General features: G+C 45.2%; 1 protein-coding gene and 1 pseudogene across 1 annotated transcript in view; both read right to left on the bottom strand.

Annotated features, from left to right (window-relative positions):
• Positions 1-4,075, bottom strand: part of LOC126014322 (uncharacterized) — a 39,227-nt gene extending 35,152 nt beyond the window's left edge. Inside the window, exons 1-4 of the mRNA XM_049777631.1 lie at positions 4,058-4,075; positions 2,205-2,531; positions 1,442-1,472; positions 1,132-1,268 (exon numbers count right to left, since the gene is read on the bottom strand). Coding sequence (XP_049633588.1) covers positions 1,132-1,268; positions 1,442-1,472; positions 2,205-2,513 — 477 coding nt within the window. The 5' untranslated portion in view covers positions 2,514-2,531; positions 4,058-4,075. The remainder of the gene's footprint in view (positions 1-1,131; positions 1,269-1,441; positions 1,473-2,204; positions 2,532-4,057) is intronic.
• LOC126014323 (olfactory receptor 6K6-like) lies at positions 2,609-12,984 on the bottom strand (annotated as a pseudogene).
• Between the last annotated feature and the right edge of the window lie 10,421 nt (positions 12,985-23,405).

The raw sequence follows: 23,405 nt of genomic DNA on the forward strand, positions 1-23,405 counted from the left end.
GTTGGGTATTGGTCGAAGAGAGGACCAGGGTAGATTCCTGGTGTCCCTGCTCCCTGTGCATGCCTGTGTTGTCTTGGATGACTTTTTTCTTTTTCTGAAAGTGTTTATATTTTCCTGTGAGTAGTTTTTAGATCTAAAACCTGCAGAGCTGGGGTTTTACTTTGCAGTGTCTCTCTTGAGTGGACTGGGGTGTCAGCCTATTGTGGGGGTCCCTATCCATCATCCTGAGAGATGTTGGTGGGAGGCATAGAAGTTGTTGGGAAGGGCTCAGTGGAGGACACCTGGTCCTCACACTCTTGGCAGGGGTAGAAGGCTTGTCCAGGGTGTGAGCAGGGCCTGGCACATGGCCTGTCTCATGGGCACAGCTCCTGAGCCTTTATTCAGGCCCAGAATCCTGTGAGTCTCTGATTGTACCTGTCCCTCTGTGGATGGCTGTCTTTCTATCTGTAACTCTGTTTCTATTTCTGGATCTCTGCCTCTGTGTCTCTTTCTGTCTTTATCTCTATTTCTCTATGTCTTTGTCACTGTGTCTGTCTCTTTATGTCTCTGTGTGTCTCTGTCTTTCTGTCTCTGGCTCTATGTTTCTCTGTATTTCTGTCTTTTTGTCTCTGTGTCTGTCTCTCTGTGTCTCTGTCTCTCTGTATTTCTTTCTTGATCTTTTTGTCTCTGCCTGTGTCTGCTTCTGTCTGCATCTCTGTCTGTCTCTATGTCTCCGTGTCTCTGTTTCTTGATCTCTTTGTCTCTGTGTCTCTTCCTGTGCCTGTTTCTGTCTTTCTGCATCTCTGTCTCTGGCTCTATATCTCTGTATCTCTGTTTTGCTGTCTCCTGTCTCTTTATCTCTGTGTGACTTTGTCTCTGTCTCTATTTCTGTTTCTCTGTCTCTGGCTCTATGTGTCTCTGTATCTTTGTTTCTTTTGCCTTTTTGTCTCTCTGAATCTCAATCTCTGTCTCTCTCTGGAAAGGCCGGAGATGCTGGGGTCGCATCAGACTCCCCCACTTTTGGAAGGGGCTGCGTGACTGAGACAACCTGTTCCTGAATTTTTTTGCCTGGACTTGGGAGCTGAGGCTGTCTTGCTGGTGGCCTCCTTTGTCCTAGCCCTTGTGGGGCCCCCAGGCCCACCCCTGACTGACCTGGACCATGGGGGTGTCTGCTGTGTCTTGAGGAGCCCCAGATACGTCTGAGCTGCAGGCCTGTGTGGAGGTGCTGACTTCGTCCTGCTTCCTCTTTTTTTGCAGTGGTTCTGCTCCAGCTTTGAGTTTCTTTGTCGCTGACAAGCAGATGACACATGAGCACACAGGGGTCGGGTCTGCATGTGGAGGCCTGGGACCTGCCTCACACCCCAAAAGTGCCCCCTGCACTCTGGAGCCTGACCCAGCCAGACCAGCCCCTGCCCTCCTCCCTGGCTCAGCCCTAGGTGCTGCTGGGGAATCCCAAATCTACCAGAGCGAGAGGCAGGACCATGGAGAAGACCCTGCAGCAGATATGTGAGTCTGGTGAGGGGAGCCCTGGGGAGCCCCAGTGGTGTGAATACAAAGGAGCATGTTCAGCCCCTGTCACACTGTCGATCTGAGGGTCCTGAGCAGATAGTGATGGCTGCTGCTCTCTAGCTAAGCCCAAAGACAAAGATTATCACTAAGACAGTCTTTTCTAACCCTGGGTCATGCTGTAAGATTGGGCTCCCCAGGGCTCCAGCAGGATTGCTCACTTTACTCCAAGCACCCCACTGTGAAGTATATAGAGGTCTTCATAATAGTTCTCCTTTGTATCTGTTCTCATTACCTGCTTTTCCCCCTCCCCTTGGAGGGAGGGGTGCAGTTTGGAGCAGAATAAAGGGGAGGCAGGTAGCTGAGAGAGCAGCTTTTTTCCTGCAGGCTTGTGGGCTCCTTGAGTATAGCAGCTGGCTTGTTGGTGAACCCCTTGAGTATGAGTTTCTTGCCTCTTATTCCCCTCATATCTACGAGGATTATTTACTGTGAACTAATATAACTGGAATAGCTTCCCCTATCCTTACTGGGTAGGGGATATGGGGTCTCCCTTTCCCCTTTGGGAACTGTAGAATAACCAAACTCTAATACCACCTCAAAGAAACCAAACACTTCACCCCAACACAGCTTTCTGACACAGGAGGGCTCCGGGGGTCCCGGGCTGAGCTGTCCTGAGCCACTGCATAGCCCAGTGTTAGCTGACCCAGCTCCTCTCAGACCAAGGATCCCAGCGGGGCATGGGGGTCTCTGTTACCATTTTGCTTTGCCTTTCGTAGTGAGCTGACAATGTTCTGGATATTGGGGTCGTTGGGGTCGTCTTTGAGGATATCAATGAGCTTCACTATGCATGTGACTCCAGGGAAGCAGATGAACATCCGATTAGCAAGCTTGATTCTGTCATAGTCTTCCGTCATTTTCTCTGAGAGTTCTAATTCACTGGCCAGTAAGGACTTGACTGTTCGAAATTGGTAATCACTGAGCTTCTCCAGCCCTTTCTGCAGGAGGATTTTCTTAAACTCCGTCTCCATCTGTCAACGTGGGTAAGCCTAGGAGAGGGACATGAGCAATAGAAAACCAGAGCTGGGCTGGGAGCCACCGGCTGTCCTAATGCACGTGGACGTGACTATGAAGCAGAGATGTGCTTCTGCTCAGAGGGGTGGAGGCGGCAGCAGTAAGGCTGGTGCAGAGGTGACAGGAAGAGAAGGGCACCAGTGGACTCCAGGCCCTGCACCTCACAGTTGGGGTTCATAGCTTCCACCTCCCACGGGCCACCACAGCTCTGAGCCCCATGGTCAAATTTTAAGAGAGGGAGGCACTGATGAAAGCCATTGAAAGTTGTACAGAATGACCGGGAAATAAAGTCTTGTTTGCTGCCCATGACAGTGAAACCCTCACCAGGACCTCAGGCAGGGCAACTGCACTCTTCTAAGTTCTGCAAGTTCTGTAAAAGTTTGTCTCTTGGGGTTCTCCTGGTCTGCTGGGCCTCTGCTGCCCATCTCTGATGGACTCCGAGAGCCCCTAGCTCTTTCACATGCACAATGCCAGACTCTGGGTGACTGCAAGACTTCCATACAGGAGCCTGCAATCTTGCCAGCAGAAAAATCACTTGGAAAAAAGGATTTTTTAGGTCAAGCCAAGATGACTGTTGTAGAAAAGACCTGAAACAAATCTTTTCTGATATGAACCAACACAGTGAATAACCAGAAGGTGTGCTAAGAAAAGTCTTGCAGGAAAAGATGCTTCGCACACAGTGTTCACTGAAGAAAAAAGAACCAAATAAATCCCTTACTGCTCATGAGTCAGGGGAAGACAATGATGAGTGAGTTAACTTGGCCAGAGTCAGCCACTAGAGGAAAAACAGGATGGGAGTCTCTTGTGAAAGAGAGTCAAGGTCCAGGATCAGTTTTACAAATGAAAACGAAGAGACAGAAAGGATCAAATTGAGCTTCAAGGGACACACCAGGGCAGAAACCCTAAGAGGCTGAGACCTTCAAACACACCCACAAGCTAACACAATGCTAAGATGCGCTTCCTGCAAGCAACCATCTGAATGCAGAACTTGAGATGAACTCTGCGCAGTGCCAGAAAATGGCGCATAACTTTAGGGCATCCTCAGGCAGGTCACAGAGAATCTCTGCCAAGAATTTAGCAAAGGTCTGTGGGGAGGAGCTTCTCTGGATACATCCTCTGGCCAGGCAACACCCCTTCCCCAGCCTTCTGTACCCTCCAGGGACATGCCTGGGGTTTATCAGGTCTCCTGGGCACTCCTTCAGTCCCTGAGCACAGCCCTGGGGTTCCTGAAGTCAGTGGTGCCTCCTGGGAACAAGAGATGCTCATTGGACTTCCCTGGAGGAAAGTCTAGGGTTTCTATGTGGATCAAGCAGAGGCAGCTCTTGTCCCCAGTCCTTGAAGTAGCCTTCTACTTCTCTTCCCTCCACTCTTCTCCTCTCTCTTCCCCTCCCTCCCCAGTTCTCTCTTCCCCTCTCCCTCCCCACACTTCTCTTCGCACCCTCCCCAGAGAAAAAGGCTGAGTTCTCCCCTGGTGAGACCCAGGTGGGGTGTCAGGACTCACCCTGCTGCAGATGCTGAGGAGAACTGAGTTTGCTGTGGCCCAGGAAGGTCAAGGAAGCAGCACCAGAGGGTCAATGCTGAGGCAAGAGTGAGAGACCAGAGCCTGTCAGAGCTGTTGGCAGATACCAGAGCTGAGCCTTCTGTCCTTGCACATGGCTCCACCCAGCCCACAGAGAGCTTCAGTTTCGATTTCCTGGGCAGAGGCTTCCTGGGCAGAGGCTACATGAACTTGCATGGTCAGGTCACCCCAGCCTTACTGTGGGCCATAGTCCCTATGCATGGATTCTGCATGGGCCTGTCTATTTCACCCCAGTGTCCATGGATGCTGCCTCCTTTTGGCATTTGTCTGGAGCCTCCTTGTTTGAAATGAAGGGAAGTAAGGGAACGTGGTCCAGAGGGGGAGGTTCTTGTGTGCAGAGGAGCAGATAGCAACTGTCTTCCGCCTACTGAACAGCATTGCCTGAACCCCCTTTAAGAGGTGCAACCTTTAGGGCTTCTTCTTTTTTTTTTTTTTTTTGGTCACACCTGGCAGCACTCAGGCGTCACTCCTGGCTCTATGATGAGAAATTGCTCCCGGCAGGCTCGGGAGACCATATGGGATGTCGGGATTTGAACCACCGTCCTTCTGCATGCAAGGCAAACACCTTACCTCCATGCTATCTCTCTGGCCCCGGCTTCTTTTCTTATTGAACCTATTGTGACCTGCCAGGTCACAGGCTTGGGATTGTGCTTCCTGGCGCTAAAGATAGCACAGGGGTTTTAAGGCATTTACCTAGCACATATCTATTCTGGTTTGATTTGTGGCACCATATAAGGTCCCCCAAGCACTGCTGCACATAACCCAACCCTCCTCCAAAACATTTTAAAATTTTGCTTCTTGTCTGATTCTAGCATTGCATTGTGCTCTTCTTCTTCTTCTTCTTCTTCTTCTTCTTCTTCTTCTTCTTCTTCTTCTTCTTCTTCTTCTTCTTCTTCTTCTTCTTCATTTTTTTTTTTACAGATTTGCTCACAATGTTGTATTCCATCACCCACCTGGACTCCCAGGAAGACAGGGGCCCAGACATTTTATGAAAAATCTAGTATACTCTTGTGTACCTTTGTCATTTGGTTTTGGGGTCATACCCACTCAAGGCTTTCTCCTACAGCTGTGCTCAGGGATCACTCCAGGTAGGGATCAGGGGATCAAGCCTACATTGACTGCTTGTAAGATGAATGCCTTCCCCACTGTGCATGCTCTGGCCTCTCTCATCTAAACACATCCCTTCTCACTTAGAGAACTGTCTTCACATCGTAAGGTTGTGGGGCAGGTGAGGCTGGGAGTGGGCATACTCCTTCCAGATGCTTGTCATTGGGAAAAAAGGACCCTGTGCTCAAGTATTCAGTCTCTCACCCCTAGAAGCATAGTCTTTGTGCCCCAGGCTCTAGCAGGGCTGAAGAGAGTATTCTGTTCTGCAAAAAGCAGGGGAGTGCAGGACGTGACTATTGGGTGGGAAAGTCAGGGAGACACAGGTGAACAAGGAGACTCCCGGGCAGGGAGTTCATGCCCAAGGTGATGTCTCGATGCCAAATGGGGCTTTCCTGCCTCTGTGCACAGAATCCTAACACTCACACCCTTTCTGCAGAGAGAAGCACTTTCTTGGGTGGTGGAACAAGAGTGACGGTTGCCCACTGTTGGGAGAAGAGACAGGAGTGGAAAGATAAGAGAACAAAGATGGAGCACTGTGTGCTGGAGATGAGCATCTGTGTGGTAGATCAGGTGGAGCACTGTGTGCCGAAGGGGATCACCTCTGTGTGAGTGAGATCAGGTGGAACACTGTGTGCAGGAGATGAACACCCTGTTGTTGAGCTGGCTGGAGCACTGTGTTCAGGGTGGCAACACCTTGTGTGTGAGACCAGGTAGAGCACTGTGAGTGAGAGATGAGTACATGTGTGTGACTAGGTGGAGCACTGTGTGGGAGGCAAGCATCCTGTTGTGAGCTGGGCTGCAGCATGGTGTGCGGGGGTGGCCTGGGAGGTCCCTTCCCCATTTCAGTTCCCCCTTTTCCAATTAGAGAAAACATCTTCCCCATGGCCCTTGCTACATACACAGCTGGGGTGCTGTGCAGAGACCCCTGCAATTACTGAGCTTGAGGCAGAGCCTTATTAAGAGGCTAGACCCTCCTGAGCCTCATTAAGGTGTTGGTGTCCCCTGAGCCTCAGCCTCAGACTTCCTGCTCCATTAGTGGCTGTTTGCTTCTCATTAGCTCTTTTGTTACAGGGCCCCTTGAGACTCAGAGAAAAGTTTTCAGGTAGGATTTCCTTTAGGATTTCACCAGCTGCCTGAGGCCTCTAGGGGGGAAGAGTGAGCCACAGAGGGAGTTCTGTGGCCTAAGGGCCTACTCCTGGGTGCCACCCCCACACTGAGGCGCCACAGTCCTACAGTAGAAGGTCTGGATGGACTCACTAGGCACCTGACTTCTGCGAGTTCTCTAAACAGAGCTTATAAATGGAGGTTTTCCTGTGCCCTCATTAGAGTTCCTGATTACAGAACCTAGAAAGAATTACGCACAGTATCCGATTACTGTGCCTACAGTACCAGGGACAATACCCACATACCAGGCACAGTAACCACAGCACCAGCGATAGTACATACAGCATCGATGACAGTAGACACAGTACCAGGCACAGTACCTACACTACCAACTATAGTACCCACAGCACCAGATGCAATATCCACAGTACCAGGGACAGTTACCACAGTCCCAGTGACAGTACCCACATACCAGGGACAGTACCCACAGCACCAATGACAGAACCAATAGCACCAGCTCCAGTACCCATGCACCCTTGACAGTAGGCACAGCACCAGGGACAGTACTCGACATGTGGGTATCCCCTCCCCCAACTTCCTGTTTATTCTACTTGAATGATCAGAACAGCCCACACCTGAAATGGGTGGGTAGAGGAGTCTGCCTGGGGCAGGGTGGTGGGAGAGGGGAGAAGAGAGAGAGCCAGAGAGGAGGAGGCTGGGAGATTATTAAGAAGGAGTTGCCAGGGGGCTGGAAATCAGCAAGGATGCATTTAAAGCAGCAGAAAAGGTGACAGAGCTCCGGAGAAAAAGAGATGAGAGAGAGAAAGACAAGGTTTAGGAGCAGCAGAGAGACTAATAGGCAGAGAGTCAGAGGAGAAGCAGCAGAGAGGAAACTTTAGCATAAAAGCCATGTGAGGAAATGCACATGGCAGATAGGGCCTTGAAATAAAGCTGGCTGACTCCTATGAAATTATTTTACTGACTGCCTGTGAAATTATTTCACTGCTACTACCCTTCTCCAGACCTACCATCTGAAAGGGTAAAGGCACCGTGTCGAGAAAGGCCTCTCCCAGAAACATGGACTCATTCGACTTTATATATATAAAAGGACACATATGACTTTTCAACATTTTATGTGTGTTTTCTTTGACGGCTATATTTTGCTGAATATTTTCTTGTACAGTGACGATTCCCCCCCCCCCCCCCTTTTTTTTATCTTTTCTTCTCTTTGTGAACTGTTCAATAGGGAATTTGGTGAAAGAGTCCCTCAGTTTAATGCTTATGTTTGAACCAAGCCATGGGTATTGTTGGATGCGTTCTTACGCCCTCATATACTCTGATAATGCCACGTGGCTTTATTTCTTCTTTGCATAGGCACACTAAAATGGGAAAATACTATACATAAAAATAAGTTCTTATCTAATAGAGATGGGAACACACAAATCTTGTAGTGCAATGGGACCTTACATCCTGAACATTGACATAAAGACCTGGCCTCAGAAGAATGGGCATTCTCCATTCACCCCTGATCTAGAGAAGACATCTATGAAACATCCAAGGTTGTCTATAACATCACCTGGAGGCAATCCTCTACCAGGGAAGACCCTGCCGCTGCTCTGACATCGACCTACTCAAAAGAGACTTCCCTTAACACTGAGAAGACTTAACAACAACAATGATCTGCTTACTGCACAGGGCTTGCTGTATTGCCCTTTAATTGTGAGGTGAAACCAGAGGATACTCCACATTAGCTTGACTTCAATGTAGGATGTGAAGATTCCAGGATCTTTAATACAGAAACCTGATGCCAACAATAGAGACTGTGTGAAAAATAAAACTGTATTGGCACTACAGACAAAGACTTGGATTGAATAAACTAGTTTGCCTGGAGCCTAGAGTTGGTCTTATGCCAGGAAACTTCAGGGGTAGGGTCTCCTTGTATTTAGACCAAGGCTTTTCCTTTCCATGTCCCCCATATTTTGGTGGGCCTATGCAAACAATATTTGCCACTCTAACACCGTTTTTACTGTGCTCTTTTGACTAACCCTTAAAAAAAACTTCTTAAACTTTTGATGTTAACTTAAATTAATATGCATGTGCATGAAAATATAAAAAAATACTATGCCTTCAATGTTTAAGGAGTCACATAAATCTCATGGCTTTAAGTTGCTTTGTGTACTGCTAAGAAATGTTATTAATGTACTACAATCTGGGGACTTGTGGATAAAGTAATTGTACATGGGTTCTGCCTTATTTTTCTTAATGTTCTTTGACTGTAAGTTCAATATTTAGGCGTCAGCAAGGGGATTTCTTCTGAGAACTCTGTTTATGGGTGATTGTCTTTTCACTGTAACTTTACCTTGTCCTCTTTGCACCATTGTTCTCATAATTAAAAATAAAAAATTAATTAAAAAACAAAACAAAAAAGCAAATCTTTCACAGTAATATTTAAGGCACATAGTATGAATGAGAGGCATTCCCACCACCAGTGTTTAGACTTTATATTTTATACTAAAACAACACCTATAGCACCAGTGGCAGTACCCACTGTACCAAAGATAATATCCACAGCCTCAGCAACAGTACCCACAGTATCAGGGACAGTACCCTGGGACAGTGCCCATAGTTCCAGGGACAGAACCACTTCTTGAATTAAACAAGACCAAGTCAGAATCCAGTAGGATGCAGGGACTTTAAAGACAGCTGTGATGTTCTGTTACTCTGCTTGCTGCTGTTAGTAGGATTTCCTCTAAGTCAGGCCAGTGTAAAATCCCTGGTCTGGCCCTGTTTTGTCTCACAATCTCAGAAGGACCTGAGTTATATACTACAGGTCAGGAGACCCTGCTGGGAAAGGTTTGTGTCTCCTGGAGCTTTAGCTGTGAATGAATGGCTGTGTCTAACTATGACCTCTGCGGTTCCCTCACCTATGTGTAGTATCTTCACCTGTGCACAGTTCCCTCATCTGTGTGCTGGTCCCATATGGGTGTCCCCTCTCCTGCATGACTCCTTTGAAGTACCTGGCACAGGCTGTTGATTCTACCTGCCAGATGTTTTGGATCCTACTAAGGTCTTTGTCCAGCCTGAGTTTTACTCAACACACACTCATCTATTTTTCAGTCTCTAACCATAGTACAAATGACAGTAAGGTCAGTTTCCACTTGCATTTGCTTTACATGCATTTTATTTGTGCCAGACTTATCACCATTGCTCTAAGTCTTGGGATAATATGCAGAAAAATGTAATTCAGCAAAAACCTTCCCATGAAGGAAAGGGTGATCCCTCTGTGTGTTATGGGGTAGCCCTGGTTTGGCTTGTTGTACTTCTTCTGTTTGGTTCTATGTGACTATCTTCATCATTCTCATTTCCAGGCCCAGAATAAAGCACTGTTTGGCAAAGCTGGTCTTTGGTATTATGGTGATTTGCTGTTTCCATTAGACTTCTTTTTCTTTTCTTTTCTTTTCTTATTTTCTCTTTTTTTGGTTTATGGGCTGTCACTATCTCTGCTATTGCTCTAGTCCTATGTATGTAGTTATTCTCATGGAAACCAGTGCTGATCCTGACAAAAACAATGACCAAAACAATGAGCCCAGTCCCTGAGCTGTGGGTGTGTGAAAAGTGGAGACTCCAGACTTTAAAATTATAGATGATTTAGAATCCATTACAAAAATTAACTAAAATCAGGGTCATTAGTCAAAGGGCACATAGTTTCCTCCTAAGGAAGTTACCCTTAATCTTAAAGCTAAATGCTATTGTTATGAAGCCATTGGTTCCATAATTATATCTATTTTACAAAATTGGAAATGAAGACTCAGAAAGATGGGGCAGCTTTCTAGAAACAGAGAAAAAGTAAGTTGTGTCTTCAGACTCTCTGGCCAAATTCTCTGGTCTTTGAGTGGTTGGAGTGAGGCAGAATGAGGGGTGCCGGAAGGGCTGAGATGGCCCTGTTCACAGGTGTGTGACTCAGGGAGCATCAGGCATGCATGCATGCATGCATGCGTGTATGTATGTGTGTGTGTTTTATCCCTAGAGAGGGTTCGGTTCATCTCCCACAGAGACCCCATGCAGGTCTATGTGAAGCAGGAAGGCCCCATGCAGGTCTATGTGAAGCAGGAATAAATAAATAAATAAATAAATAAATCATGGGTTATTTATAAAATTCAAACCATTTGTAAAAATGCCATAGATTAATAGATCTGACTAGTGTCTCCAAACATAGTAATCTGAGGTGCCCAAAAGGATTAGTTTTGGGATGAGATTGTTGACAAGAGATTTGTATGAAAAATACATTTTCTGGGGCCCTGAGTGGGGCAAGGTGTTTGCCTTGCGCGTGGGTTGACCTAGATTCATCCTTGCCTCCCATCTGATCCCCTGAACCCACTAGGTAAATGATTCTTGAATCTAGAAACAGGAGTAACCCTTGTGCACATCTGGATGTGGTCCAAAAACAAAAACAAAACATTTTCTCTACTTGGTTATTTTATTTTATGCATCATAAAAACATATTCATCCAAATGTTAGATGCCAAGATGGATCCTAGTGCTGGGGAGGGAATGACAGAATTTTCTGGACACACCCAGCGGTGCTCAGAGCCTACTCTGGGTTCTGTGCTTGGAAGGGGGCCACTGGGGTTCATCAAGCAACCATGCCTCGCAGGCCTAATCCACCACCTGGGGCTCAGTTTGGTTTCAAAGCAGAGCCTGCTGCTGTGACTGAAGAGGAAAGCTTGGGAGCAGGGGTGTCCCCGAGAGAGGCTGGGTACTGGGGGACCATCTAATGCTGTTTCCCAAACCCACCCTCCTTGTGCCTGGAACAGAAGACCCTCCGGATGGCATCCTTCATGTCCTGGTTTCTCAGACTGTACATGACGGGATTCAGGAAGGGGGCCAGGATGACGAAGGCGACTGCCGTGGCTGTGTCCCAGAGCACTGAGTATGTGGCCGAGAAGCACAGTACATTACGGCCACACTGCTGAAGAACAACAGAAATACGGCAAGGTGTGCAGCACAGGTGGAGAAGGCTCGGTGGCGACCTTCAGCAGAGGGCATGCTCAGGATGACCATGATGATGCGGGTGTAGGACAGGGCAATGACCAAGAAGGAGGCCAGGATCTCCACGGCATGCACTGCATCCACGATGACCACCAGTGAGGTGTCTGCGCATGCCAGGTGCAGCAGGTGTGTGAAGTCGCAGAAGATCTGCTGGATGCGGTTGGAGCCACAGAATGGCAGTGTGGCCATCCATAAGACCTCAGGGAGGACCAGTAGGAAACCGCAGAGGCAGGAGCAGGCGGTGAGCTGTGTGCAGAGCCTGGGCGCCATGAGAGTCGGGTAGTGCTGTTAGGGTCTGGGAAAAATCTCCATCCTTAGGGCGCCCCGAGTGTTTCAAGGAATGACTTAGAGACCATGCAAGAGCACAGGTGAGATTTTATTCTGGATCCAGGGTCAGTGCCCTGGGACAGATCCCAAAGCAAAGACCTCAAGCTTTGTTTGAGCAAGGTTTATATACATCATTTCTTAAAGGAACAGTGTCATCATTTCTTACAGGCGCAGGCGCAGTTTGTGCAGTTTTACATCATAACTTAGAAGAAAGAAACATATTCAATGAACAAAGAGATGGTCATTAAAATGATCAACCCCAGCGTTACATATTGCAGGTGTCAGCTTATCACAGTGGGCCAGGATGGGAACAACCTGACCTTGTTAGTTGTAGAGAAGAAAGGGGATCACTAAAACTCAAGGTTCAAATGTAGCTAATTGTTAGATTCCTTTGCACAGAGTGGCCCATATGTCAGCCTCAGAAGCATGGGAGTTGGGCTTTCTGGCGCTGAGAGCACCCTCTGGTTGGTACTGCTAAAATCACTCTAGGCTTATAATTATTAGCAATAATATAAGAATACTTAACAGCTAACTTAACTTATTGATATACATATATATCCTATAAAACTTAAAACTTACTTAAAGTGGCAGCTATAGCACAATAGTAAGTATAAATGGGCCTTGATCCCACATGCCCAAGTCTTCATCTCCCAGGCTTGCTGTCCTTGGGAGCTATGAGAGCAGAACTTGCTTATCTTAACTTGAGCTAACTGTCTGAGACCTCTTTCTAACTGTCTGAGGCCTCTTGTCTCTGTGGCTCCCCGCTCTTCTGGCACAGGTTTCTGTTTGCAGGCTGGAATTCTAAAATGGGGCAGTCTTTGAAAAAGGGAAGTTTAAAATATATATAAGACCTAAAAACATTTAAGAAATGTTTCCTCATCAGCGCAGTGGGTGGCAGATGGCCACGTACCTGTCAATGGCCATGGCAGTCAGCACACAGCCTTCAGTGATGCCGAGCGAGTGGAAGAAATACATCTGCAACATTCAGCCTGCCAGCGAGATACCCCGGTGCTCATCTGCCAGGCTGGCCAGCATCTTGGGGATGGTGGTAGTAGTGTACCAAACTTCAGGAAAGGACAGCACACCGATGAAGAAGTATATGGGCGTGTGCAGGGCTCTGTCCCACCACGCAGCTAGGAAGACAGCTAGCTATGATGAATATGTAGACAAGCAGCAGAGGGACAAAAAAGTAGAGGCACCTTCATGCAGGCGCGGGAACACTGAGAAGAAGTTCGTCACTACGGTCCGGTTCCCACAAGCCATCTGCCAGGTCAGATAGGGGAGATAGGACATGGGTCACTGGTGGAGAGGGGACCCAGCACCCCAGACCTGGTCCTGATACTGGGCTATGTGGGATCATGTAGGAATTTGGGATGTAGAGATATGTGGAATCATCCACTGGGATGCAGGAATGGAAACCTGCCTTGGGGAAGGAGGCTTGCTAGAATAAGAATTCACAGTCACTCAACCTGTGTCCAGGACACTTTTTAGGTCCACCCCTTCCACTTCCTAGACACTTCCTAGTGTCTGTCACCCTACAGTCTCTGTCTATGGAGAACAGGTCAGCAGCTGTGGGGAGAGTGAGAGCCTTCTCCCAGGAAGCCTCGTTCTTCTGCTCACTCCTCCTCTCACTGCCCTGGTGGGGAGAACAGCTGGAAACTTGGTGGGGAGCATGGGAAGAGCGCAGAGAGGGCATAAGGGAAACATAGAAGGGCATGGAGGGAGCCCAGAAAGGCATGAAGGGAGCACAGAAGGGCATGGAAGGACCACAGAAGGGCATGGGGGAAGCACAGAGAGAGCACAATAGGTAGCACAGAAGGGAGCCAAGATGGCTGGATCTCATCCCTTGGGTGCTGAGAGCATCTCTCAAAAGGGCACTGAGTCCTTCCCTAACCCACAGGAACCCCAGTCCAGCTCTGCCTTCTTTTCTGAGCTGTTCTGTCCTCTGTTGCTTCCTCTATGGAAGAGGAGAGCAGATGCTGGTGAGGTGGACCCACGCCTGTGCCCCAACCCTAGCAGGAAGGGTGGAGAGAGAAAAGTAGTTTCAGAACAAGCCACAGCACAGGGGGATGGGGGAAGTCTGTGGTGTTTCCTTGGTGATACTCCTTTGCCCTAAGAAGTGGGGTGAAGAGAGATGAGGGGAAGTGAAAATCAGCAGCCTAGGCTGGGTGCACAGCTCTCCATGATGAGATTTTCCTCTCTCCTTTCTTTGCTTGGGGGTCCCAAGGCTGGCTCATGAGTGGGACCTGTGCTAGCTACTGCCCTTCTGAGCTAGGTCTGGAGAGCCCTGAGCTAGGGTCAGCCTTCAGAGTGTGTCTCTGGCTTTGCCCACAAATCATGCTGCAAGGACAACATAGTGCCTTAAAGACCTTTGCCAGCCTCAGAGTCAGCAGACCTGCCTTCCACCTCAAACCTCAAGTATTCTGCTTTCTGCCTCAGGTTCAGATCCCTTCCCTGAGAACCAAGTGCTAAGAGCTGGGGTTCTGCCCCTTCCTACCCAGAAGACTGTTTAAGAGCCTGGGGCAGCCCTGCAGAGGTTGGAAACCCAGCCCAGCCCTTGCCGCAGGCTCACTCATCAGCTGAGGCATCGGGCTTGAACTCTCCTCACCATCCTCTGCCTTTGTGGACCTGGTGGAACTGTGGAAGCTCTCAGGGACCCCTAGAATGGAAAGACCTTCCCTGGAGAGTCTGGGCCCAGCACCTGGGTTCCAGGAATTGGTGTCTCTCTTTCTACTCCTCTAAGGAACAATTAGTGTAGAGTGTCCCATTCCAATTAGATGCTCCTTCAGGGTGATTTCCTGGGCTCCAGAGGGTTGGTGGTGGCTTGGTGACCCTGGCCTCTCTTGAGGATGGAGAGTTCTGGCTGGTTCCCCCAGGGCCTAGTCAGGATGTGCCCTGGGCCCTGAGTCCTAATTCTCCCTCCCACTGTGCCATGGCTGACAGCGATATTGGTCTGTAATGTTCTTTTTTCGTAGTATGTCTGGTTTAGGTATCAAGGTGATGTTGGCTTCATAAAAGCTATTTGGAAGTGTTTCCATTTGTTCAATTTCATGAAAGAGTCTTGCCAGGATTGGTAGTAGTTCCTCTTGGAAAGTTTGAAAGAATTCATTAGTGAATCCATCTGGGCCCGGGCTTTTGTTTTTGGGCAGACATTTGATTACCGTTTTAATTTCCTCAATAGTGATGGGGGTGTTTAGATATGCTACATCCTCTTCCTTCAACCGTGGAATATTATAAGAGTCCAAGAATTTATCCATTTTTTCCAGGTTCTCATTTTTAGTGGCGTAGAGTTTCTCAAAGTAGTTTCTGATTACCCTTTGAATCTCTGTCATATCAGAAGTGATCGCTCCTTTTTCATTCCTAATACGAGTTATCAAGTTTCTCTCTCTCTCTCTTTCTTTGTTAGTTTTGCCAGTGGTCTATCAATCTTGTTTATTTTTTCAAAGAACCAACTTCTGCTATCGTTGATCTTTCGGATTGTTTTTTGGGTTTCCACTTCGTTGATTTCTGCTCTGAGCTTAGTTATTTCCTTTTGTCTCCCTATTTTTGGGTCCTTTTGTTGAGCACTTTCTAGTTCTATTAGCTGTGCCATTAAGCTACTCAGGTGAGCTCCTTCTTCCTTCCTGATGTGTGCTTGCAAAGCTATAAATTTTCCTCTCAGTACTGCTTTTGCTGTGTCCCATAAGTTCTGATAGTTTGTGTCTTTATTGTCATTTCTTTCCAGGAACCTTTTGATTTTCTCCTTGATTTCATCTCGGACCCACTGGTTATTCAGTATGAGGCTGTTTAACTTCCAGGTGTTAAAGTTTTTCTTCTGAGTCCCTTTGGAATTCACAAATAATTTCAGAGCCTTGTGGTCAGCGAAGGTAGTCTGCAAAATTTCTATCCGCTTGATATTATGGAGGTATGTTTTATGTGCCAGCATGTAGTCTATCCTGGAGAATGTCCCATGTACATTGGAGAAGAATGTGTATCCAGGTTTCTGGGGGTGGAGTGTCCTATATATATCCACTAGGCCTCTTTCTTCCATTTCTCTCCTCAGGTCTAGTATATTCTTGTTGAGTTTCAGTCTGGTTGACCTATCCAGTGTTGACAAAGCCGTGTTGAGGTCCCCCACAATTATTGTGTTGTTATTGATATTATTTTTCAGATTTGTCAACAGTTGTATTAAATATTTTGCTGGCCACTCATTCGGTGCATATATGTTTAGGAGAGTTATTTCTTCCTGCTCTACATACCCCTTGATTAATATAAAATGTCCATCTTTGTCCCTTACAACCTTCCTGAGTATAAAGTTTGCATTATCTGATATTAGTATCGCTACGCCAGCTTTTTTATGGGTGTTGTTTGCATGGATAATTTTTCTCCAGCCTTTTATTTTGAGTCTATGTTTGTTCTGACTATTCAGGTGCATTTCTTGTAGGTAGCAGAAGGTTGGATTGAGTTTTTTGATCCATTTAGCCACTCTGTGTCTCTTAACTGGTGCATTTAGTCCATTGACATTGAGAGAAAGAATTGGCCTGGGATTTAATGCCATTTTTATATTGAAATTTGGTGTGTCTTTTGGTTAGTCTTGTCTTAAATTAGGTCTTTCAGTTTTTCTCTTAAGACTGGTTTTGAGTCTGTAAAGTTTCTGAGCTGTTTTTTGTCTGTGAAACCGTGTATTCTTCCATCAAACCGGAAAGTGAGTTTTGCTGGGTACAGTATTCTAGGTGAATCATTCATTTCATTCAGTCTTGTCACAATATCCCACCACTTCTTTCTTGCCTTGAGTGTTTCTGATGACAGGTCTGCTGTAAATCTCAAGGATGCTTGCTTGAATGTAATTTCCCCTTTTGATCTTGCTGTTTTCAGAATTCTGTCTCTATCTGTGGAATTCGTCATTGTGACTAGGATGTGTCTTGGGGTGTTTTTTCTGGGGTCTCTTTTGGTTGGTACTCTTCGAGCATGCAGGATTTGATCATACATATTCTTTAGCTCTGGAAGTTTCTCTTTAATGATGTTCTTGACCGTTGATTCTTCCTGGAAATTTTCTTCCTGGGTCTCTGGGACTCCAATGATTCTTAAGTTGTTTCTGTTGAGCTTATTATAGACTTCTATTTTCATCTGTTCCCATTCTTTGACTAATTTTTCCATTGTCCATTTGCTTCAAGTTTTTTTTCCAATCTCTCCTGCTGTATGGAATTGTTATGTATCTCATCTTCCACAACACCAAGTCTATTCTCAGCTTCTGATACCCTGTCCCAGAGCTTATCCATTTTGTCATTCACTTCGTTTACTGACTTTTTCAGGCCTGTTAGTTGACATGTTATTTCAGTTTGGAGTTTTGTGATTTCTGTCTTCATATTTTCTTGGTTCTATTAGTGTTCTGTTCAACTCAATCCATGGTTTCTTTGAGTTCGTTGAGCATCTTCCATATTGCTAGTCTAAAGTCCTTATCTGAGATGTTGATTAGTTGGTTGGTCGTTATCTGGTCCTCAGAATTGTCATCTTCATTCTCTATGTCTGATGCTGGCTTGCGTTGTTTCCCCATTGTCACACTTGTATTATGGGTTTTTCTACGTGTTGTGGTGGTATTCATTGGCTAAATGATGCAGGCAGCACACTCCTCTGGCTCCGCCCTTTCTGGATGGGCCAACTTGCCTCCAAGGGAGGGGAGTCCTCCATGGATGAAGCCTCACACAGGATCAAATCTTAGGCCCGAGCACGCAGCAGAGAAGACAGTCCAGAGAGAAATGCTTGCTTCAGTGATCCAGCACAGTTCCTAGTGTGATTTTTTCTTCTTGTTGCAATGGTGTTCTTTTCTTAGAAAGAGCCCATGGCCACGTAGTGAAGCAGAGCCAAAGTGCTCTGCTGGAGCCTCTTTTCGGTCCACTCCCAAGAGTTTCATGCAACAGGATAGTAGACAGACACACACAGGTAGCACTCACAGTTTTTCATAGTTGGGCCCCACTGGTCAGGCGTAGTTTTGTGGATTTTCCTAGCCTAACGTCACAAACAGGAAACCCCTCTTCTTCTTCTTCTTTTTTTTTTTTAAATATTTTACTTAAACACCTTGATTACAAACATAAATGTAGTTGGGTTTCAGCCATGCAAAGAATATCTCCTATCACCAGTGCAACATTTCCATCACCAATGTCACAAATATTCCTCCTCCCCACCCCACTCCCGCCTGTACTCTAGACAGGCTTTCTATTTCCCTCATATATTCTCTTTGTTAGGATAGTTCTCAATGTAGTTATTTTTCTAACTAAACTCATCCCTCTTTGTGGTAAGCTTCATGTCGTGAGCTCGAACTTCCAGTCCTTCTCTCTTTTGTCTCTGAAAATTATTGCAAGAATGTCTTTCATTTTTCTTAAAACCCATGGATGAGTGAGACCATTCTGCATCTTTCTCTCTCTGACTTATTTCGCTCAGCATAATAGATTCCATGTACATCCGTGTATAGAAAAATTTCATGACTTCGTCTCTTCTGACGGCTGCATAATATTCCATTGTATATATGTACCACAGATTTCTTTAGTCATTCATCTGTTGAGGAACATCTTGGTTGTTTTCAGAGTCTTGCTATGGTAAGTAGTGCTGCAATGAATATAGGTGTAAGGAAGGAATTTTTGCATTGTATTTTTGTGTTTCTTTGGTATATTTCTAGGAGTGGTATAGCTGGATCGTATGGGTGCTCAATTTCCAGGTTTTGGAGAAATCTTCCAGGAGCAATTTCTGAGCACAGAGCCAGGAGTAACCCCTGAGCGCTGCCGGGTGTGACCCAAAAAAACAGAAAATTTTTTTTTAAATATTTAAAATTAAAAAAATTAATAACTATTGCTTTGTAGTACAGTTTAAAATTGGGAAAGAAATGCCACCCATATTCTTTTTCCCAAGTATTGTTTTAGCTATTTGTGGGTGTTTATTGTTCCAGATAAATTTCAGGAGTGTTTGATCCACTTCTTTGAAAAATGTTATGGGTATCTTTAGAGGGATTGCATTAAATCTGTACAATGCTTTGGGGAATATTGCTGTTTTAAAACAGCATGATATTGGAATAAAGAACGATCCTCAGATCAGTGAAATAAACTTGAGTATTCAGAGAATGTTTCCCAGACATATAATCAACTAATATTTGATAAAGGGTCAAGAAATCCAAAATGGATCAAGGAAAGCCTCTTCAACAAGTGGTATTTGCACAACTGATTAGCCACTTGCAAAAAAAAAGTGAACTCAGACCCCCATCTAACACCATGCACATAGATCAAATCCAAATAGATTAAAGACCTTGATATCAGGCCTGAAACCATAAGGTATATAGAACAACATGTAGGTAAAACACTCTATGACATTGAAACTAAAGGCATCTTCAAGGAGGAAACATCACTCTCCAAACAAGTGGAAGCAGAGATAAACAGATGGGACTATATTAAGCTGAAAAGTTTCTGCACCTCAAAGAAAATAGTGCCTAGGAAACAAAAGCAACCCACAGAATGGAAGAAACTATTCACACAATACCCATTAGACAAGGGACTAATATCAAAAATATACAAGATGCTGACAGAACTTAATAAGAAAAAAACTTATAACCCCATCAAAAATGGGGAGAAGAAATTAACAGACATTTCATCAAAGAAGAAATACAAATGACCAAATTACACATGAAAAAAATGTTCCACATCACTAATCTTCAGGGAGATGCAAATCAAATCTACAATGAGGTACCATCTCACGCCACAGAGACTGGCACACATCACAAAGAACAAGAACAATCAGTGCTGGTGAGGATGTGGAGAGAAAGGAACTCTTATTCACTGCTGGTAGGAATGCTGTCTAGTCCAGCCTTTATGGAAAACAATATGGAGATTCCTCAAAAATCTGAAAATTGAGCTCCCATATGAACCAGCTATTCCATCCCGAGAGATATACCCTAGGAACACAAAAATACAATACAAAAATCCCTTTCTCACACCTATTTTCATTGCAGCACTATTTACAATAGCCATACTCGGGAAACAACCAAGATGCCCTTCAACAGATGAATGGTTAAAGAAACTGTGGTACATATACACAATGGAATATTATGCAGCCATTAGGACATATGAAGTCATAAAATTTCCCTATACATGGATGCACATGGAATTTATTATGCTGAGTGAAATAGGTCAGAGAGAGAGATAGACACAGAATAGTCTCACTAATCTATGGATTTTAAGAAAAATTAAAGACTTTACTGTAATAAGGCCCAGGGACAATAGAGTTAAGAGCTGGAAGGGACAGAAAGACCGACTCACAATTTGAAGCTCACCCTAAAGAGTGGTGAATGCTGTTAGGGAAGTAACTACACTAACAACTATCATGACAATGTTAAAGAATGAGAAAAGTAGAATGCCTGTGGCGAATACAGGCAGGGGCAGGGAAAATGGGGGGCATTGGTGGTGGAAATGTTGCACTGGTGAAGGGGGGTATTCTGTTTATGACTGAAACCCAACTACAAATATGCTTGTAACCATGGTGCTTAAATATTTATATAAAAATAAAAAAATATTGGGGCCGGAGAGATAGCATGGAGGTAAGGTGTTTGCCTTGCATGCAGAAGGTCATTGGTTCAAATCCCAGCATCTCATATGGTCCCCTGAGCTTGCCAGGACCGATTTCTGAGTGTAGAGCCAGGAGTAACCCTGAGTGCTGCCAGGTGTAACCCCCAAATAAACAAAAAAAATAGAAAAAATGAAAATATTAATACTTAATACAACATTTAATAATTTAACAAGTAAAGTCAAATCAGCAAATGTACCAATATTTTAGTGGGAACTATGGGCTTGCTTTTGGTGGGTAGTAGTTTAAGGACCGCTGCCCAAGACTGAGAGGAGGAGTCAAGAGACAGAGGAGCGGAGTCCAAGAGTGCCTCGCGCATCCCACACATGCACATGCAGGCCCAGGACTAGTTGTCTGCTAAGCAAGACAGGCTGTGGTGGCAAAAACACACATTGGTCCAGATAAAGGTCCTCGGCTGGTCGCATGTGGCCTGCGGGTCATAGTTTGAGGACCCCTGTTCTATGGAGAATCCTGGAGAAGCAGTAGTTGAAAGCTAGGTCAGAGCAATAGGAAAAGTCAGGCTCTGGATTTTAAAACTGTATTTAAGGGCTAGGCATTGCTCACAGGACTGAGCACAGACTTTGCTGCTTTGATGTCTAATCTGGTCCCTAAAAACTGCCTGAAGTACAGAGCCAGGAGTAAGCCTGGACATTAGCATGTGTGACTTCCCCAGCCTTCAGAAATTGCATAGAATTTGTGCTAGATATTGAGGATAGGAGGAGGAAACTTGCCTGGAAAGCAGGCGCCCAAAGTTTGATTCTAGGCATCCCATATGGTTTACAATCCTGAGCATCTCTGGGTGTAACCCAAATAGAAAAAAATGCATTTAATTAGCATAAATTTGGACATATATAGGCTTTGATTTTTATAAAGAATTTATAAAAGATGAATAGCTCTTTTATTAAATTAAAAATTATAATTGGTCTTTTTGGCCGGAGTTGTGGATAAGACAGACTCTGCTGGGCCCCTTAAGCTCGGCAGACCTTTTGGGGCTTCCCCAGGCTTGCTTCAATCTGGGAACTTTGATCTTCTCTGGCATTCATCCCCTGACGACTTGCCTCGTCTGAGGTGAGTGTTTCCGGGCTGGAGTTGCAGATAAAGCTGACTGCTGAGCCCCTTAGGCTCGGCAGACATTTTGGGACCTCCCCCAGCTTGCTTCAACCTGGGAAATTTGATCTTCTCTGGCATTAATCTCTTGAGGGTGTTCCTTGGCTGAGGTGTTTCTTTCAAGCCGGAGTTGTGTATAAGATAGACTGCTGGACCCCTTAAGCTCGGCAGACATTTTGGGGCTTCCCTGGGCTTGCTTCAACCTGGGAACTTTGATCTTCTCTGGCATTCATCCCCTGACGACTTGCCTCGGCTGAGATGAGTGTTTCCGGGCCGGAGTTGCAGATAAAGCTGACTCTGCTGGCCCCCTTAAGCCCACCTATACGGGGTAGAAGCAGAGGGGCCGTGCACTCCACCTAGCCAATGAGTACCACTACAACATGTAGGAAAAAAACCACAGCATAAGTGTGACAATGGGGAAACTACGCAGACCAACTTCAGCCATAGAGAATGAAGATGGAAACTCTGATGACCCAACAATGGCCAACCACCTAAGCAGTCTTTCAGAAGTGGAGTTTAGAGAAGAAATATGGAGGTTGCTCACAGAACTCAAAGAAAGTATAAATCAGAACACTAATAAAAATCAAGAGAATATGAAGATAGAAATCAGAAAACTCCAAACTGAAATATCAGGTCAAATAACAGGTCTGAAAAACTCAGTAGACGAATTGAAGAACATAATGGATGAGCTTTCCAACAGGTTAAAAGCAGCTGAGGATAGAATTAGTGCTCTGGAAGATGAGATGCATAACAACTTTACACAGCAGAAGAGATGGGAAAAAAGCCTTAAATCAAAGGATCAGACAATGGAAAAGTTACTCAAAGAATATGAGCAGATGAAAATAGAAGTCTTTGATAAGCTCAACAGAAACAACTTTAGAATCATTGGAGTCCCAGAGACCCAAGAAGAAAATCTTCAGGAAGAATCAATAGTCAAGAACATCATCACAGAGAAACTACCAGAGCTAAAGGAAACATGTGACCAAATCCTGCATGCCTGAAGAGTACCAGCTAAAAAAGACCCCAGGAGAAACACCCCAAGACACATCCTAGTCACCATGATGAAACACACAGATAGAGATAGAATACTGCAAGCAGCAAGATGAAAAAGGGAAATTACATTCCAGGGAGCATCCTTGAAATTTACAGCAGACCTGTCACCAGAAACACTCAAGGCCAGAAGGCAGTGGTGGGATATAGTGGCAAAACTCAAGGAAATAAATGCTTCGGCAAGAAAACTGCACCCAGCAAAACTCACTTTCTGTTTTGAAGGATGTATACATGGCTTCACAGATAAACAACAGCTCAAAAACTTTGCAGACTCAAAACCAGCCTTAAAAGAAAAACTGAAAGATCTATTCTATAGACAAGACAGAACAAAAAATACACCAAACTTCTACACAAAGATGGCAATAAATCCCATGACAATTATTTCTCTCAATGTCAATGGACTAAATGCACCCGTTAAGAGACAAAGAGTGGCGAAATGGATCAAAAAACTGAAGCCAACCTTCTGCTGTCTACAAGAAACACACCTGAATAGTCAGAATAAACATAGACTCAAAAGCAAAGGCTGGAGGAAAATCATTCAAGCAAACAACACCCTTAAAAAAGCGGGGGTGGCCATACTAATATCAGATGACACAAACTTTATACTCAGAAAAGTTGTAAGGGACAAAGATGGATATTATGTACTAATCAAGGGATTTGTACAGCAGGAAGAAATCTGTCTCCTAAACATATACGCACCCAATGAGGGACCAGCAAAATATTTAATACAATTGTTGAGAAATCTGAAGAAGGATATCAATAATAACACAATAATTGTGGGAGACCTCAACACAGGCTTCTCAACACTTGATAGGTCAACCAAATGGAAACCCAACAAAAATATACTAGACCTGAAAAGAGAAATGGAAGAAAGAGGCCTAGTAGACATATATAGTACACTGCATCCTCAGAAACCTGGATACACATTCTTTTCCAATGCACAT

Source organism: Suncus etruscus, chromosome 7 (genome assembly GCF_024139225.1).
Source record: "Suncus etruscus isolate mSunEtr1 chromosome 7, mSunEtr1.pri.cur, whole genome shotgun sequence".
In the NCBI taxonomy this organism is placed as follows: Eukaryota; Metazoa; Chordata; class Mammalia; order Eulipotyphla; family Soricidae; genus Suncus; species Suncus etruscus.